At 50.1% G+C, this 15,260-nt stretch overlaps 1 protein-coding gene across 1 annotated transcript in view; it reads right to left on the bottom strand.

Annotated features, from left to right (window-relative positions):
• GRIK3 (glutamate ionotropic receptor kainate type subunit 3) overlaps nucleotides 1-15,260 on the bottom strand; it is a 226,344-nt gene that overhangs the window by 19,546 nt on the left and 191,538 nt on the right. Inside the window, exons 11-13 of the mRNA XM_074376813.1 lie at nucleotides 9,645-9,868; nucleotides 3,704-3,822; nucleotides 1,037-1,254 (exon numbers count right to left, since the gene is read on the bottom strand). Coding sequence (XP_074232914.1) covers nucleotides 1,037-1,254; nucleotides 3,704-3,822; nucleotides 9,645-9,868 — 561 coding nt within the window. The remainder of the gene's footprint in view (nucleotides 1-1,036; nucleotides 1,255-3,703; nucleotides 3,823-9,644; nucleotides 9,869-15,260) is intronic.

Here is a 15,260-nt window from a genome sequence, read left to right as displayed (position 1 = left end):
TAGAGACGCACATACTCAGGCCCCACCCCAGGACTTACTGGATCAGTAACCTCATGGGTGGGGCCGCCAACCTGGAGTTTTCCAAGCCTTCCAGGTGATCTGGACACACACTTAAGTCTGAGAACCATGGCCTAGAACATGGGCTTTGGAGGAAGGCAGACCTGGTTCGGCCTCCAGCTCCTTCAGCTGTGAGTCCTCAGACAGCCCGCTTAATGGCTCTGAGCCTTAATTTCCACCTGTGCAAAACAGAAGTAATTGCAGCGCCTACTTCCCAGGGCTTGTCATGAAGATTAAATGAGGCCAAGCATGGAGTGCGGTGCCTGGCCCACTGTGAGCTCTCGGTGACGGTGGCTATTGTTGTTATCACTTTAATTTCTGGAAGAACATTTACAGCTCCTGGTGGTCAGGCTCAGCCCGTTTCCTAAACCCTCAACTACTCTAGGAGAAAAAAACATTGAGATTCTGAGCCAATGTTTTACAGAACAAGAGGTGCAGCAAAGTCACGGCCAGATCCCCCTGAGAGGAGTAATCTGAGCAGGTGACAGGGGCTTTATCTGGACATCAGCATTCCAAGAGTGCACCGTGCTGAGGAATGTTTGTAAAAGCCTGTTCAAGTTTTAAGCCTCCTCCCTTCCTTGGAGGATGCGCCCCTGCCGCCCTCTCAGTGGTGGAGAGCTCACCCCAAGCCCAGGCTGGCCTCTTGGAGATGGAGGCCACTGAGGCCAAGCCCAGGGCAGGGACCTCAATGACCACAGGGCCTATTTGTGTGTCTGGCTACACCTCTCCTTCCCCCTTCTCCAGCCTCCTCTCTCCACCTGTCCTCTTCTGATGATTTAAGGAAACACAGCATCTTCCAGCTTGCTCTCAGGTATGGAAACTTCTAGGATCTGTGCTGGGACGAACCCAAATGACCACATCACCACAGTACCCCAAAGTCAACTGGTTCCAAACAGAGAGGGACTGAGCCCTGGGGACTTCTGGCTCATTGGCTCTGTGTGGTTAGGGAAGGACAGTGAAGGGAGGGGGAGGGTCTCACCTTGAAGAAGGTCATGGTGGCCCCATCCTTGACGGCCCCATACTCAATTTTGGTTTGTTTGGCCAGGTCATCGGCAGAGTCGATGGGCGATTCCATGCGCTCCACGGTCAGAAAGGCAGCCAGGTTGGCCGTGTAGGAGGAGATGATGATCAGCGTGAAGAACCACCAGATGCCACCAATGATGCGTGTGGACAGGGCTTTGGGCATCAGTTCAGATCCTGGGAGGAGGGAGAAGACAGGTGGTCCCTGACAGTGTCCAGACCAGGGCTGCTTGGGTCTTCTGGGTCACAGACTCCACTGACAATATAGTAACAGCTGAGACCTTTTCCCTACACCCGTGGTTCTTAAAGTGTAGTTCCTGGACCATCAGCATCACCTGGGAACCTGTTAGAAATGCATCTTCTCAGGCCCCACCCCAGGACCTACTGAATCAGTAACTTCAGGGGTGGGGCCAAGCAATCTGGGTTTGATAAACCCTCCAGGTGATCCTGATGCAGGCTAAAACTGAAGAACCACTGCTCTAGAACAGCACACACATGCACATTTCACGGGCTTGCCGGACCCTCTGATGCCTATCTGTGGACCACCTGTGTGGTCCCAGGGTCCGAACACCCAGAGTTGGAACCCTTGCATTCTTCAGTGAATCCTGCTCTTAGCTCTTTGTGTGACCTTGTGCCGGTCACTTTCCCTCTCTGGGACTCTGCAAAGCATGGAGAATCATCCTTCCTCCGTCCCAGCCTCATGCAAACACCACGATGCTGCTGCAGCGCTATCATTTGAGGAGAAATTGTGTTGGAAATACAAGTGGTATACAAATATAAGATTGCTGTGCGAGGCTTTGCAGGAGGAGAAAAATCAACATTTTTCTGAAGTTCTTTGCTGAAACAGATCACTCTTCCTCCCCGACCTTGGGTACGGAGCACAATTGAGATGAAACCTTCTAACTGAAGTAATTAACTAGGTGGCTTTCAAGAGATTTAAATCGCAAGTGACTCCTGAACTTTCCAGAATATTTGGACCTGCAGTCTGAAAAGTGTCTGCTTTGATATGGATGATTTTTTTTTTCCTCAAAGAAATCACTCAAGGGAGAGTTTTTCAAATACCTAACTATTTTTCTCCCTCCTAATCAAAACCTCGCGGGGAAGACATCGGGGGCCAGTGCTTTGAATAGCAGCAGGAGGGGGAAGAGGAGCTATTACTGCATTGAGGGGCTTCCAGGTCTTTCCCAATTGTCACCGAACAAAGATGATGGACAAAGAAGCAAGGTGAGGCTTCAGGACACTCATTAATGGTGGGGACAGAAAGAGGCACTTCCAAGCTGCCTGTCACTTCCCTGATGGGAGACCACGCCCCCATCAGCCACGCCCAGGCTCATCTGCCTGGCCCTGCCCCAGATTGCTCTGAGCCAGGGCTGAAGCTGCTCCTGAAGGGAGAATGACTTATTTCGGTTGTTTACTTGGTGAGCTCTGCCAGGCTCTGATGGGCCCCTGCCCTGGCCTCTATCATGGCTGGGAGGTCGCTCAGGTCCAGGGTCCTTCATTCAAGTGCCCAGCACAGAATTTGGCATGTGGTGGGGCACTCAGGACACACTGAGAAAATATCATTCATTCCTTCAGCATTTGCTGGTAAGATACCTACCGAGGAGGCCCCGGGTTGGTGCTGGGCCTTAAGGATACAACCAGGTGAGTGAGGGCAGGGAAATTCTTTGCCCCTTGGATCCCCTTCCCTCCCTGGCCCCCTGGTTGCCCACTGTCCCTCAGTGGGACCCTAACACAGGCAGAGACTTTGGATTCCCCATTCCCCGAGATAAGAGGCTCTGACACGTGACTCGGTGGCAGAGGCAATGAGCACTTGGCTCCTGGCCAGCAGGGCTGGGAGAGGCGCTCTCCTGGGGGTCTTTCCTGGCTGGGGTCCTGTCCCCCTGTGTTCGTCCCCAGCCCATGGTGTCTCGGCACCACTCTCCTTGCTGGTGCTGTGCTTTCTGAGGTATTTGAGCAGCTGTAGATCTCTCCAAAAAAAATGGGCCACTAGCCAGGGGGCAGGGGCAGCAGCGCAGCCCTCCCTCGAGATGTAAGAAAATGGTATCCTTCTGGGTACACCAGCTCTGATGCACTCAGGCTAACGTCCCTACCTCAGACGTGACCCTGCCTACTCCCAGGCTTCCCCTAGCCAGGCGGTCACAGAGTCCGTCCCTGCTCCATCCTGAAGTTCTCTTAGTCCATCTCTGTCCTCCACCCCCATGGCCACTACCCGGCTCAGATCTCATTATCTCATTCCTGCCATGGCCTCCCACCCAGCCTCCTTGCCTCCAGACTCTCCCCATCCTCAGCCCAACTTTGCTCAGCAGATTCTGTGGCGGTGAGGCCATTGGTGGGGTGGGCCCCCACCAGTGGGATGTTGTAGATCCACTGCAGCTGGAGCAGGAGGGGCTGGGATGAGCCCTGAATGCCATGGATGGGTGGGTGGGGGGCTTATATACTTCAGCCTCAGATCCTGAGCTGGTCCAGCTGCAGTAGGAGTGGAGTGCAGGGACCTGAGAAAGGGCACACACCTGAGCATCAGGGTGTCTACAACCTTCTGAGGACTCAGAAGGTCTGAGGCTGCCCTGGAGGGTGGGCTGGCTCTGCTGACTTGGGAGAGGAGGCTGTTTGGGGAGGGCACACATACCTTGCTGCATCAAGGACCCCATTCCAAACCAGAAGCTGTTCAGCAGAGTGAAGTTATTTTCTACCACCTCGGAGCCGGGGTTGCAGGGGTGAGCATCGTACCACTCGTAAGGGCTGAACCTGCAGCAGGAAGCGGGGGCAGTGAGGCTAGGTCAGAGGCAGACAGGAGGGACGGGGTGTCCATGCCACGTAAGCCGGCGGTTTAGCAAACACTGATGTACCAACCACTTTAGCATCAATGTCCTCATTGTTCTGCTGGGGAGGCAGGGGATGGGAAGCCAGGGCCATTTTGCTTCTTGTTCTTTATGTTAGTGCCCTTTTCTGGTGATAAAAGTAACTCAGCAGTATCTCTTAAAATTAAAAGTGCACATGCCCTTCAACCTAGCAATTCTGCAACTCATTATCCATCCAAGAAAAAAAACACTCCTACAGGAGCATAAAGAGAAATGCGCGAGGGTGTTTATCAAAGCATTGTTTGTAATAGCGAAAAACTGGGAACAACCTAAATGTCCTTCAGTAGAGGAATGATTAAATAAGCGATGCCACGATTGTACTTTGAAACACCACGAAGCTGTTAGAACTACTTTTCAATGTACCAAGAGGGAAAGATCTTCAACACATATTGTTTGGTTTAAAAAAGAAAGTGATAAAATAAGAACAATTTGGTCAGGTTATATAAATAGATTCCCGAAGACATAATTATACACCTACTTATGTACATTTGTATATAAATGCATATAAAGAGTCTGGAAGGATCCGTATCTAAAAAAAATCAGTGTTTACCTCTGGGGAGGGGTGTTAGAATGGCAGACAAAATTTCATGGAAGCTTGTTGCTTTGTATATACTACATGAATTGTAAAAAATGAGAACAGGCTTTTGAATTACTTGCACACTTAAAAAAACCTTGATATGGAAAAAAAGAAAAATACACTCTTCATAAAATATTCAAACAGTATAGAATACAGTGAGAGAGTGGAAGTACTCCCTGATCCCACTCTCTGGGAGGAACAATGTGCCATATATTTTTTTTCCAGATTTTTCTCTGAATATACAAATACATGTATGACAGAAAAAAAGGTGTTTTTTCAAGCCCCCCACTGCGTTCTAAGGAAGAGAAGTCCTGATAGCTGGAGGGATCTTTGTTTACTGTGTAAATTCCAGTTGAGGAGATGTAAGTTGGAGGAAGCTAGGGGACCCTGGAGAGATAGTGAGACCCCAGAGAAAGTCCCCACCAGGCTGGTATGGCTGGTGTTAGTGACTGGTGTGAGGCCCTTTGTTGAGATGGGAGACCCAGAAGGAGAGACATATCCGATGGAATTTTGTTTTGTAAAATGTGACACTCTTTCTGTAATAGAGAAGAATCTGAAAAAATATATAGATATGTACGTATATGTATAACTGAACTGCTTCGCTGTACACCTGAAACTAACATTATAAACTGACTACACTTCAATAAAAAATAAGAATTTAAAAAAGATGTAATTAATCAAATTTAAAAATAAATAAGTAAATACTGGAAAAAAATGTGATGCTCTTTAAGTGGGATGTTGTGACTTTCCATCCTCCTTCTAAAAGCTTTAGTAAATGGTACATTGACGACCAGTGCTCACGTGAGGAGAATTTTGTTTTCACAAAGTGGGAAGATCCTATGGATGGGAAATTCCAAAGTGAGACTTCAAGCCAAGATGGGGATTTTCAAAGGGAATGACCATGAACTGGTTAAAGGCTCAAAAAATCCACAAGGAAGAGACAGAGGATGAAGAGAGTAGACTTGAGAGGCTCTTGTGAGAAGGGTTTTAGAAGAAGCCTTTGGAGAGCTGTGCATTCAGTGGCCCCCTTGGTCCCCCGACCTGTGAAGTCCTGGGAGAGGCTTCCACAGGGTGGCGGGGGGAGCTCGGGGGGCAGCTCTGTTATAAGCGATGGGGTGGACCACTGCCTGGGATTCTGGAGGGCTGGGGTGAGGCTGATGCGTGTTTCCCAGGTGGAGGCAGGAGAGTGGGTCCCTGCTGCACGGCACCGGCCTGCGGGCCCAGACACGGCCAGGACTAAGGACGTTTCCCTGGACCAGATGGGCCCATGTAGAGAGAGATCCGGCCCAGATCCACCTTGACTCCTATCCGAGAAGGGACAATAGGCAATGGGACAACAGGGAGAGGCCACAGGGCAGGGGCTGCTGGAGGACCAGGGCTAGCGGCGGGAGTGGGCTGACAAGGAGGCACTGACGAAGGGCCTAGGGGAGGAGTCTGCTCTGTGAATGAGGGTAGAAATGTTGAGGACTATACTGGACTCAGCCTTCTAACTTCTGAACTGAAACAGTGTGCTTATGCTTGAGAGAGAGACCTAGGGTTTCCGTGCTCTGGAAATGAGCCAAAAAGTGACAGGTCCTGAGAGAGCTTTCACTGGGGCAAAGATTCAGCTCTGAACACACCGGAAGGTGGGTGAGAGACAAAGTAAAGATGATTTCAGATGAGATCTTATGAGCCCTGCTTTTTTAATGTACGCTCACACACATCCCCAATACATGATGTATGTGATAATCGTTTAACACAAAAAGATCTTATCAGACCATAATACTGTCCTAGAACTTAAAAAAAAATTTTTTTTCTAGATTATCATCCTAACCATTTTAAATTTTTTCTAAGTTTATGATTTTGGGGGAGAGGGGTAATTAGGTATTTATTTATATGGCGGTACTGGGGATTGAACCCAGGACCTCGTGCATGCTAAGCATACACTCTCCCACAGAGTTATACCCTCCCCCCTAGAGCTTTTTCACTTAATAAGTCACCAGCTTCTTTCTACGTCAGTTCTTCTTGATCCCCTTTATTCTCTGTAACTATTTAATGGGTGTTTTGAACCACTTCTCTTTTGATGTTACCGAGGCTGGTCCGGTTCTCCACTGCGGTCCACTCTGCTGAAACTCCTTGGACACACTTCCGTGGGTACCCTTGCCAAAGGGCAGCCTTGTCCAGGGCTTTGCTGAGAAGGCTTTCTAGATTTGGGAGGCGGCTATAAAGTGGGGCTCAGTGGTGACTTTTGACAGGATAGACTCCCAGAGGTGGAAGCACTTACCATGATAAAAATAACCGGTCTAGAATGGGCCTCTTGGTTATCAAGTACCATTACAGACCTGGTCCTCACAGAGGCCGACAGCGCAGTGGGCGCCCACTTTATGGATGGGGAGGCAGCTAACTGCAGCACCACAGGAGGGAAGTGGAGTGGGATGGGCTTTGAATGGTGAGGAAGGTGCCACCAAAGTGAATGGTGGATCCGGGATTTATGGCTTGTGGCTGCAAGGGGTCCTCCCAGTCTTGTAAGTAAGTGGGAGCTAACAGTGGCTCACCTGGAGATACTGTCTCCACTCAGGGGAGAAGGCTAGACTCCAGCCCCGGGGACAGAGGTGTAAACAGAGCACTGACTGTGGCCAAGACCAACTCTTCCTGGGATTTTCCTCTGTACTGGATTTGGCCAGAATGTGGCTCCTGGGGGCTGGACTGGCAGCTCACCCTCAGGCCTGCCTCCAGGGTCAGGCACTCAGGATCATCTCCTCACGTCGTACGTGCCAACTGTCCCACTGTCCGTGGTAAGAAAGCATCCTCCCTCCCTTTTCCTTCTACCTTACCGAGCACGAAGCAGAATATCCTGGTGGCAGAGAAGGGCTTCGGTCAATGCCTGGACCCCTGGTGCTAGACAGGCACAGGCCAGGCCAGTTTGCAGGATGGACAGCCCTGTGCCGGGCTGGGGCTGCCTGGAGTGGGCCTGGACACCTGCCCACCCTGCAGACCCCATCTCTTAGGCAGCTGTGTCCAGCTCTCCAGCAGTAGGCATAGAGCGGTCCAAAGGACTCAGGTCACTTGGAGGGGAGGAGACAGAGGGCCACATCTCCATTACAGATGTGCCGTGCTTGACCTTAACAGTGTTGTAAAAAATTGAATTTGTGGTTACATATAAAAGCCATGAGGCGTCCAGAAAAATCTGAACCTCTCTCTAAAATCATGAACTCTGCAGCACCAGCCCCACATTCCTGCTTAGCACAGCCTGTGGGAGCTGAGTAGTGGTGGTGCCTTCCTCCAGGTGTGCCCTCCAGTTTGCTTCAGTCTTCACCACTCCCTGCTGCACTGCTTGGCCCGCTTCACTCCCTCAGCCTTCCTGTGTTGGCCACCCCTGATTTAAAGTCTGGCAACTCTTGGTTTGAAGCCCACCTCTGCAAGAAAAGGCTTTCTGACTTTGGGCAAAGACTTAACCCCTCTGAGCCTCAGTTTCTGCTTCTGCAGAGTGGGGATAATGATACCGACCTCTCACAACTGCTGTACAGACTGGACAGGTGGGTGTGAACTGGGTTGTGTGAATGCTACCCCACGTGACAACTGTCCTATGATGCTGGTCGTGGCTCTGTGGCCAAGACTCTTGTCCCTCTCCTCTCTCTTCAGGTGTCCTGAGTCATTCAGCAGCTTCAGAAATCTCATCTCTTCCAGAAAGTCTCCCCGGCCTAATCTCGGGAGGGGGGCTCCTACCAGCCTGGCCGGGAGGTAGGGGGTGGAAAGCCGGCTTGGCTGCCAGCAGCTGATGAAAGGCCAGGAGTTGGAGGGGGATGGGATGCATGTCACAGAAGCAGAGCTGATGCTGGAAAAGCTCCAGCTGTTTTTGAGGGGATGGGGAGCCGAGAGGCTGGCTGGAGCTGCTAAAATTATGGTGAGAGCTCTGGAGAATGGCTCCTGGCTTTCAAAGGCTTGTTAGACCATTAGGGACAAGAGGCGTAATGAGGGCCGCTCTGTGAGAGGCTGGGCTGCCGGCTGGGCTGGGCGGGCAGGCAGGTAGCACCAGGCCAGCCAGCAGCGAAGGGCTTTGGAGGCAGGACAGTTTCCTCTCTCACATCCTTCCCTTTAGTCTGTCTGTGCAGGAGGAGGGAGCGAAAGGGAGCGGGGTCGGGGGAAGGCTTTCAAAGGCTCAGGAGAAAAAAAGGCTGAAACACCAAGTCCTTGGATCTCAAATTGCTTCTCCAGAGAAGTCTCCCTTCACACCTTGTTAGAATTTAGAGAAAAAAGAATGAGGGCAGGGGCTGGGGCTGGAGCTGGAGGAAGCAGGCGGAGAGCCCAGGGCCCAGGAACCACCAACTTGGGGTGGGGGCAGAACACAGATGTCCAGAAGGCCACAGATGTGGGTTGCAGATAAAACACTTGGTGACCCAAGTTCACATTCCGGGTGTGTCCCTTACTGCCGGGATGGTCTTGGTGAGTACTGAGCTTTTCTGAGTCTCAGATGTCTCCCTTCCATGGGAGGCCATGAGAATTAAGTAAGATAATGGCTGTGAAGTATAGAGTATGGTGCTTGGCACACAGTAGTGCTCAGTAAATGCTGAACTAAACCTGTTCCCTAGTGACCTCCTCCTACCATCCCCCAGTGTGGATGCACTATGTCTACTTCATGTGAATAACTGAACATGCAAGGATACTGTTGGCGTGTGTTGGAGACAGGTAGGCATGTGTGCATGCCACGTTTCTGCATGTGTGCAAGTTTATGTGGCACTGCTCCTCCTGCTGTTGTGGACTGGACGAACACAGTCTGTTTTCAAGTTTCAAGCTACCTGCCGGACCACCCAATTCACCTAGGTTTGCTATCCTGGGTGCCTAGCCCAGATGATGCAGCTTTGGGAGTGACTTAACCTCTCCAAGCCTGCTCATAGGACCAGGGACACAACTGCTGCGTCTCAGAGTCATGGATATAGCCCAGGGTGAGGACTCAGGGATTCAAGCTTGGGGGCCATAGAATGTTTCTTGAGGGATATGAAAGGATGTGAGCCACAGGGAGGAAGAGAGAGAAGCAGGTACAGCAGTAGCCTGAACCCGGGCCTTCTGTGCCAAGCACTGAGGATGTGGGGCCTTGTCTGGCTCCCTAAGCCCCCAGCCCTGGGCCAGAGCTCAGGCCAAGGCATTGCCCTTACCTGGCGATGACAAAGAGGACACAGCTGACACCCAGGTAGGCGAGGAGCACGTACATCCAGATGTCTGGGGACAGGGGGTTGAGGAAGGAGAAGACACTGGGGTTGGTGCCGTTGGGCTTGCGATAGAGGATGCTCACACCAAGAGTCATGAAGGGCTTGGAGAAGTCGATGGCTTTCTCACGGACGTGGGTGATGGTCAGGGGGGCCACGGCCAGGTCTGCCTTCTGCAATGAGAAAGACAGACAGACAGACTCTGAGCAAAGCCTAAGACTAGCAGGGAACAGAATACCACTTTTTGAAGGAGGAGAGATTAGGGAGTGAAGTGGAGTCTGTTGCCTGAGCCCCGGGTCACTTAACCACTCTTCAGTTTCAATGTTTACTAACCCTGCTTCTGGGCTAGGTCATGACCAGGATGCTGGAAGACCATGATGAATGAGACCTAAGCCCTGTTCTCCAAGAGTTCATGGCCTTGAAGAAGAGGACAGTGGTATCAACAGGCAGAGAATGGAACCCTATTATAGCTGTAACCCATGTGGTCCATTCTCAGAATGGGGCTTTGTCAAATGAATATAGTTCAGTAATCCACAAACATTTAAAAATAGCTCATGTCCTTCCTTTGTGACTTTCAAACATCATGAAGAGGACACAGAATTCACAACAACTCTTATTTATATATGTTTTCCTCTCCTATGCACTTCTTGGCTGCCTCACCCCGTTTGGGTTATTCTGTATACCCTAAAGGCTCCCCAGACCAGTTGGGAAAAGATAATACTCTCTTTGTGGGGAGAGGGTGGGGAAGAAACTAAACAGGCAAATTCAGAGCCTTCTTTAATAGGAGAGGGGAGGGAAGAGAGCAGAGCAGAGGAGGAAGGGAAGGGGTGGGGAAGGCTAGGGATGTTCATATGTTGATAAATCTTAGCCCATCACAGTTTTAATGAGGGGAATAATTAAAGTTCTATCTCTTTTGTCTGAGCTTTTTCTGATTAAAAATCTACAATCTCACAGTCCCATCTTGGCAGCCTCACCCCATTGCTCTCCTCCTATGTGAGGCCCTATTTAACTGCTTCCTGTTTACCACATTCCCTTCTTGACCGTCACGCTTTGCACACACTGTGCCCTGTTGAGAATGCCCTCTCCCAGTTGTCTGACTCTTACTGCCTCCCATATTGCTTTGCACATGTTTCCTCTTCCAAGAAGCCCTCCCTGATAGCCTCCAATTCAAGACTCCCATGAAGCTCGCTTTGTCCCACGGTAAGGTCCTAGCCTGCTCAGCTGTATTGGCATTATGTGTGGCCATGTGACTTTTTGTCATATCTGCCTATTTACCTGTGAGTTCCTAAGTGCAGCTGGGACTATGGCTGATTCACTGCTGCACTTCTCTACTCCCAACCCCCATCTCAACCTCTGCAATATTTATTAATGAATAATGTTCCCCACAGGGAGGCTGCCCCCTGGGCTGCTGTGGATATTTATTTATTTATTTATTTAGACAATGCAACATGATTATATTTCAATACACAACCAAAATATAACACACTATTGTAAACTGATGATAAAAAACATAGGATTTCATTTACAACGCATGACAAATTGCTGTGGATATTTATATATCAGAATGTGAACCGAGTGATCACTTCCCTTCCTCAGGTGGGGCAGGATGGAAAGGGAGGCTGAGTCTCAAAGACCCTTTTGCTAAGGGCATGGGCTGCCTCTGAGAACCCCCTTCCAAACAATAGTCTCTAGGCAGTCACCCACTGACTTGGTCCAGCTTAATCAATCAGTTAATGAGTTGTTTTGTGAGCTCCACTAGGCACCAGGGATATGCAGCTGAGCCAAACGAACATGGTTTCTGCCCTCATGGCGCTTACAGTCTAATGGGGTAGATGGACATTAATCAGATTGTTTACTAAGTGGTAGCTGTTACATCTCTGACTTCACCAATCCTAGAATAGGAACCAGCAACCAAGCTGAAATCAGACTTCAAGGAGGGGAGAACCCCCGCTCCTAAATGACTCTTCAGGTGCCCCAGGCTGGGGGGGCACTGGCAAACGCACAACTCTGATGTTGCTCGCCCCAATGTTTCTCCTTCTAACGTCAGCCCTTGTGGCTGATGATTGTTAATGACACTAGAAGCCCAAGGATTTGGTGAATCTTAGAACCTGGGGAAGTGAGGGAGGAAGAGCCTGTTACAAAGGATGCTTCAGACCTGGGACCTTCCTTGGGTAAATTTCTGACCATGTGAGTTGGAACTTGCCTAGCTTTGGAGGCCCAGGAAGAGGGAAGGGGCAGCTGCTGCCACGCCAGCTCCCTGGAGCCCTCTCGGTTCAGGGTGTGTACAAAGGAAAGAGGCAAAAGCAGAGAGAACTGTCAGGGAAGGTGCAGAGTGACTAATGTGCATTTGCTCAAGACCTACTGTGTACCCGTCTGGGAAATAAAGGGTGAGCAAGAGACCTAGCTCTGCTCTCATGAGCTTCCCTTCAAGAGAACCCCTGTTGGAGGCTGTGGACAGGACTCCAAGTGGAGTGGGAGCTGGGGTGGGACATTCTGGAAGGTCCCTTTCAGTCCTGAAGTTCTAGGATCCTTCATAATGTTGGCATGATGGGTGCAGGGGGCTTTTGATTCTAGAACTTGGCTTTCCCTAGCCCTGTCCCTTCAAAGCACATTGTTTTGGGAGGCTCTCTGCTAACTCCAAAGTCATCATCACTGTTCAGAATGCATTTGAAACTGGTCTCTGGGAATGGCTTCTGGGGCCTGGAGTGGATACTTGGGAAGAACCTCAAAGTCAATGGTGGCAAATCTTCCTTTGACTTTTGATGGCAAGTTGGGTGAGAGCGTTAGTAACTGGGTGTTCAAGGTGTTTGCAGCCAATGCTTTTCCTACCAGGAGTGTTCTAGGACTGGCAAGGAATCTAACCACAGGGCCACAGGCCCTCTTTCTTCCACCGGACAGTCTCAGAACCTTCAGAATCTCCCCACCAGCCTTTCTGCTTTCTGTCTCTAACGGTGTTGACAGACAGGGGTATCTAGGCATTCTGTGCCTATAGCAGTAAGACAGCTGGTCGACCTGAACTTCCTTACAGGAGGTTTTGATGTGCATTCTCCCTTGGGCTTCAGGAAGCCTGGAGTTCTCCATTTTGATTTTGGTTTAGGTAGGAAATACTATATTTCACTGTTGGTTACGATTTCTCTGAAAAAGGCATTATTTTGTCCATCTTCTCTTGAAAAAGCTGAACAGATGTCAAGCCGTTGCTGTTTCAGTTCATTATTCAGAATGAAAGGCCCAATCTTGGCAGGCTCTTCCCACTTGTGCAAGTTTTCTTTGAGGGTGATTCATAAAATCACATGTTGTCAGAGCTGGACAAGAGATCTTCAGCAACATCTATTCCAACCAGTGTTATTTACAGAGGGAAACTGAGGCTCAGAGAAGGTCCAAGGTCTTTGTCCTCATAGTTACAGTAATCATGTCCTTGAACAAACCAAATCTCTGACTTGTCCAACACATCCATTGGTCTCATGGGGTGATTTGTTGGTCCCTTCTGCCTCACTGAGGACATTTCCATCTTTTAAAAATGGACCAGGCAAGACATCCCTTCCAGGACACTACGTCATTCCCAGAAGCAGCTTTTCACTTATCAAGAATCTGTCAGGACCCAGCTGGCTCCAGCTTCCTACTCTCCTCCATGCTTGCATGAGGTCAATTGGCACCATTTGCTCTACGGTCTCCACAACCAGAAGTGAATGCAAGAATGACTGAACTAGCTACAGCTCCACATTTGTGCCCTTAGCATCTGGCCACCTGGGCTGTCAAAATGCTAGCCTTGTATCCCAGAGTGAAATGTGGGCAACTTCCTACCAGGTTCTAAGAGCAGCCTTGTGACCATGGTCCCGATTCTGGCAACTTATGACTGACCAGCCTTCTCTTAAGACAGAGGTCCTCTCAGGGGAAAAGATCCTGAGCCCCAACATGCCACCTGAGCCCCAGGTAACTAAGGAAGTGAATTTATACTTTGATTTCATTCATTTTAAGCTAAATAATTTAAATTAATTTAAACAATTGATTTTAATTAATTTAAGTTTAAATTTAAATAACCCCATGAGACTAGTGGCTACTGCATTGGAAAATGCAGATCTAGCCCTGCCTGCCTCTGCAGCCTCACCTCCCACCATGCTCCCCCTGGTTCTTTTCCTCCTGGCTTCTTTCAGACCCTCCAGTCCTTGCTCGCTCTCACCTCAGGACCTTTGCACAGGTACTTTTCTCTACCTAGAACTTCTTCCTCCCTAAACACTTTGTCTAGCTAATGCTTCTCCTTCAGATCTCTGCTCAAACATCACTTCCACAGACAAAATCCTCAAATGAAATCAGGTCTCCCTGGTGATAAATCTCACAGCATCAGGTATTCGTACTCCTAGCACTGATCACAGTTGGAATTTTAGAGGTACTGGGTGATTTCTCCCCCGCTGGCTCATAAGCTCATGAGAGCTGGGGATGAGCCTGTGTCTTTTCACTATTTCATGCCCCATGCCTAGCATGGTGTCAGGCTCACAGCAGGCCCTTGGTAGAGATTTGGGGACTGAATGAATGGGATGTTGCTGGTTGAGGAGAGACACTCAGCAAGCACGTTCTCAGAGCCAGCTGGCTGAGCACCTGGCAGTACCTAAGAGAGCGAAGCAAGTCACAGATGGTGTCTGCTGATGACCCCTAGCCTCCAAGCTTAAGGAAACACACAGTGCCCCTGAAAGGCCCTGGACATTAACCTGATCGCCGATAGCCTCAACAACCCACACATCTGATCAGAGCAGAAAGTGTTTGGGGAGGAAGAAGTTCTAGGTACAGTGCTAGTAAATTCATGAGCATCTGTGGACTGGTCAACTGCCAATACCTGTGATTCACATGCCAGCTTCCCGAGCTGGTGGCAGCCTCACAACCTGATGGCGAGGGATAATGCCGTGCCTCCTGCTGGCCTGGGAGAACTGCTGATCCCTGAGTCCCAGCAGGCTCCATGCTGTGCCTCTGTTCTTCAGGAAGGATGGGTGGGTCCTCCCTGCTTCATAGCCGCAAGGGCCCCTGGAGATGGAGGCACCACAGTTCCATCTCCTGTCTCTAGGTGTTCCCTTTCCCCATCCCACAGGGCCCTGAAGGTTACATCAGCCCAGACAAGCCCTGCCCAGCCAAGCCCAAGGGGCTGGGGCCAGTGAACCCCCTCCCTCCACAGGCTGTGAGGTCCTGGTTATACGTCCCCATAGCCCCCACACTACTTCTCAACGCCTGTACCACAGTTGAATTTTTACTTGTAAGTCATTGTTTAATATCAAGCTCCTCTGCTGGCACATCAGCTCTGGGAGGGCAGGGACTACATTTGTTTCACTCACTGAAGTATCTCTAGGATTAGCACAAAGTCAGGCAAAAGAAAGGGCTCAGTAAGATTTTGCTGGAAGACTGAGCATCAAAGTACTCGCAAGAATCCTGATCAACCCTTACTCCAGCCTAATGAGCCGAGCTCTGGGCTCCGTCTCTCCCTGTTCAACATCCCCATTCTCCCGAGGCCACACTGATCTCTGCCAGTCTGTCTGGGTCCAGCTTTCCCTGCCTGTCTCTCACCAGCGTCCCAGAGTTTGG

The sequence above is a fragment of the Camelus bactrianus genome, chromosome 13 (genome assembly GCF_048773025.1).
Source record: "Camelus bactrianus isolate YW-2024 breed Bactrian camel chromosome 13, ASM4877302v1, whole genome shotgun sequence".
Taxonomy (NCBI): domain Eukaryota; kingdom Metazoa; phylum Chordata; class Mammalia; order Artiodactyla; family Camelidae; genus Camelus; species Camelus bactrianus.
Note: the sequence above shows the minus strand (reverse complement) of the source record. Positions and strands in the feature narration are given on the sequence as shown.